Source organism: Arachis hypogaea, chromosome 18, assembly GCF_003086295.3.
Source record: "Arachis hypogaea cultivar Tifrunner chromosome 18, arahy.Tifrunner.gnm2.J5K5, whole genome shotgun sequence".
NCBI lineage: Eukaryota > Viridiplantae > Streptophyta > Magnoliopsida > Fabales > Fabaceae > Arachis > Arachis hypogaea.
The window spans coordinates 7,775,729-7,778,588 of NC_092053.1; the positions used below are offsets into that span (position 1 = coordinate 7,775,729).

Sequence of the window (2,860 nt, forward strand, 5' to 3'; positions counted from 1 at the left end):
CATCTCGTTATATAATATTATAAAAAACAATTAAATTAATAAATTAATTTTTTTTAAGTCCTAAATTCTTGCCGGTGCTGCTATATATAACGCGCGCCGAATTATTATGAAGTGTTAGCTCTCATACCTCTCTCTCGGAAGCTTTAATTTCTTGATTCTTCAACCTCATTTCTTTCTTGTTTCTTCTATCAAATTCTTAGTCCTTACATACGCATTGTCTTTGTTTCGTAACAAAGCAAATATACATTGGTGGTGCAATTAAGAATTGAAGCAGCATCAGCCATATATATATATATATGGTCAAAATGACTTCCAAGAATAACAAGAATAATGAGGATGGTGAGTCTTGGAGAGATGATTTGAGAAAGGGGCCTTGGACGCCGAGAGAGGACGCCATGCTTATCGAGCTCGTAGAGAAGTACCGAGAACGTAATTGGAGTTTATTAGTTCAAAAGAATTCTGAGTTGAGGAGAAGTGGCCAAAGTTGTAGGCATAGATGGCTCGAACATTTAAAGCCTGGCTTGAAGAAGGGTCCTCTCTCTGAAGAAGAGGAGAAACTCATCGTTGATCTTCATTCTCAGTTTGGAAACAGATGGGCTCTAATAGCTACCAAGGTACGCCATATAATGCCTGTTTGATTGATTTGCTGTAATCTTTTATTAGTTGGATCACTTTTTTTGAAATTTGATTGATTTGCTGCAATCATCTTGGAAACTCTTTTGTAATGTTTCAATTTCAATCAAGATTTATTATATTCTAGCAATTGTAAATTATGACCATAATCAGGAATATATAGAACACCAAATAAGATTGAAGAGTGAAGACTATGTGTATATATACCTTTTCAACTACAGTTTTAGTTTTTATGTATAATTGAATCATTTTCTATAATGATTGTAGTCACGTTTATTTACAACTAAAATAGTTAACTCAATTTTGACAATAAAAATATGACTCATATAATTCAGAGTGATTTTCTTTTACTCTGCTTCTGATGATAGTTAAATTTTCTTCATTCTTTATTTCCCTAAACCCCTTGAATCTTATTCTTGGTCTCTTGGATACTCTTTTCTAATGTTTCAATGTTAATCAAGTTTTATTATATTTGGCAATCAGCAGAATCAGTGATAGAACACCAAGCTAAGTGATTAATTAAAGACTCAACTAATATATATATATATATATATATATATATATATATATATATATATGCTAATGAGATTGAGAAAAATATGAAATTCAGAATTCTAATGAGAATTTATTCTATCTATATCTAGTTAATGCTTCTTTTTTAAAGTTTTTATTTGGATCAAAATTTTGTATATTATGACGATTTAATTTCTGACAAAACTCTATTCAAACCTTACTCTGTCTAACCATCTATATACACTAGAGTACCTAAGGAGTACCTAAGAAGTACCTGATTAATAAAATAAAATACTATTTAATATATAACCTCAATTACAATTTCAGACTATGCCTATATATATAGCAGCTATATAGTTAGACACAATTTTAAGAGATAAATTAATTAAAGGCTAAATAAATATTATTTGTCAAAAATAATTATACTTATTGTCTCCCTTTATCTTTACTTTTGTTCATAACAAGACAATTAGAAGGGAAATTTTAATTAGGTTTTTTTTTATTTATATATATTGCATTGTATGCTTCCTGGCTTCAATTTTATTTTGTTCTATAGATGTTCTAAGAACAATCACATAATATATCAAAACAGCAGACTCTAATTTATTAAAGCTGAAAATTCAGTTATTTTTATATAAAATTAATATTTAAAAATTATTAAATAATAATTTAATTAAATATATTAAATTATTATTTAATATTTATCAGTTATTCATCACTTTATATAAAAATAATTATCGGTAAATCTTTATTTTTATTAAAAAAATTATTTTATTTTTTTCCTTTTAACGAAGGTCACGTATCGAATTTAATTTTTCATTCCAGAATTTTATTTTAGTATTTTGTCTGAATTAATCTCAAATTACTATTTTTATTTCTTTTTTACTTTTCCTTATCTCATCCAACCTTATACCATTTTGATTCAGACCACCACACTTTCACATTATAAGAAGCTTTCTTTTTAAAACTATTACATTATAAATGCACTCAATTTTACATCTTCAATAATTAATTTGGGTTAATAGAGTATTATTCAACTTATTCGTCCACCTAAATAAATATTAGAAATTTAAATTTCATATTGTAAATTCAGCAATTTCGTTTACAATATTCTTATATGTTCTTCGTTTTTAGGTTCCTGGAAGATCAGGCAATGAAATCAAGTGTTTTTGGAATACAAGAATGAAGAAGCGCCCAAGAGAATGGTTACCAGAAGATCCTCCACAAATGCTTCAACAAGCACAACACTTTTCTTCATCAGCTTCATCATCGTCATTTAATTCGGTCTTAGCTTCATGTTATCCTAAAAATGATCTTAGTAGTGTTGAACTGCCGCCAAATATTTCTGCTGCAAATCCTCCACAAAATCATAATAAAAAATAACCTAATCAAACTTCTTCTTCTTACACCAATAATAATGCAAGCTTTGTATTGCCATTAACCCCTATGTCTTCTTGTTATAGAGCATCATCAACATCATCATTACCTCAATGTAAAAGTGGTAGTTTATTGAATGATGTGGTGATGGAGGGTAATGCTCTTTGTCCCAAGGGAAAGTCAAAGATGGATGCGACCATTGTTATTGTTATTGTTATTGAAGAAGGTGAAGAGCCACCATTGCCACCAGTTGGAACCAGTAAAGAGGAAGAAACAGCCACCATTGTTGCAACTCAAAGCTCTTCTCATCAATTGATTTCAACAGGTGAAATAAAAC

The 2,860-nt window shown here is 29.0% G+C and overlaps 1 protein-coding gene across 1 annotated transcript; it reads left to right on the forward strand.

Annotated features, from left to right (window-relative positions):
• The first annotated feature begins 305 nt into the window (after nt 1-305).
• On the forward strand, nt 306-2,529 carry LOC112769499 (transcription factor MYB101-like). The gene is made up of 2 exons (XM_025814008.1): nt 306-614; nt 2,281-2,529. The coding sequence occupies exons 1-2, from the start codon at nt 306-308 to the stop codon at nt 2,527-2,529; spliced, it is 558 nt and encodes a 185-aa protein (XP_025669793.1).
• Nucleotides 2,530-2,860: the final 331 nt, after the last annotated feature.

Bases quoted from the DNA above. Each gene is read 5' to 3' on its own strand.
- LOC112769499 (XM_025814008.1), top strand. From the start codon at position 306: ATGACTTCCAAGAATAACAAGAATAATGAGGATGGTGAGTCTTGGAGA. The intron at 615-2,280 runs GTACGCCATATA...CTTCGTTTTTAG, and splicing joins GGGCTCTAATAGCTACCAAG to GTTCCTGGAAGATCAGGCAA.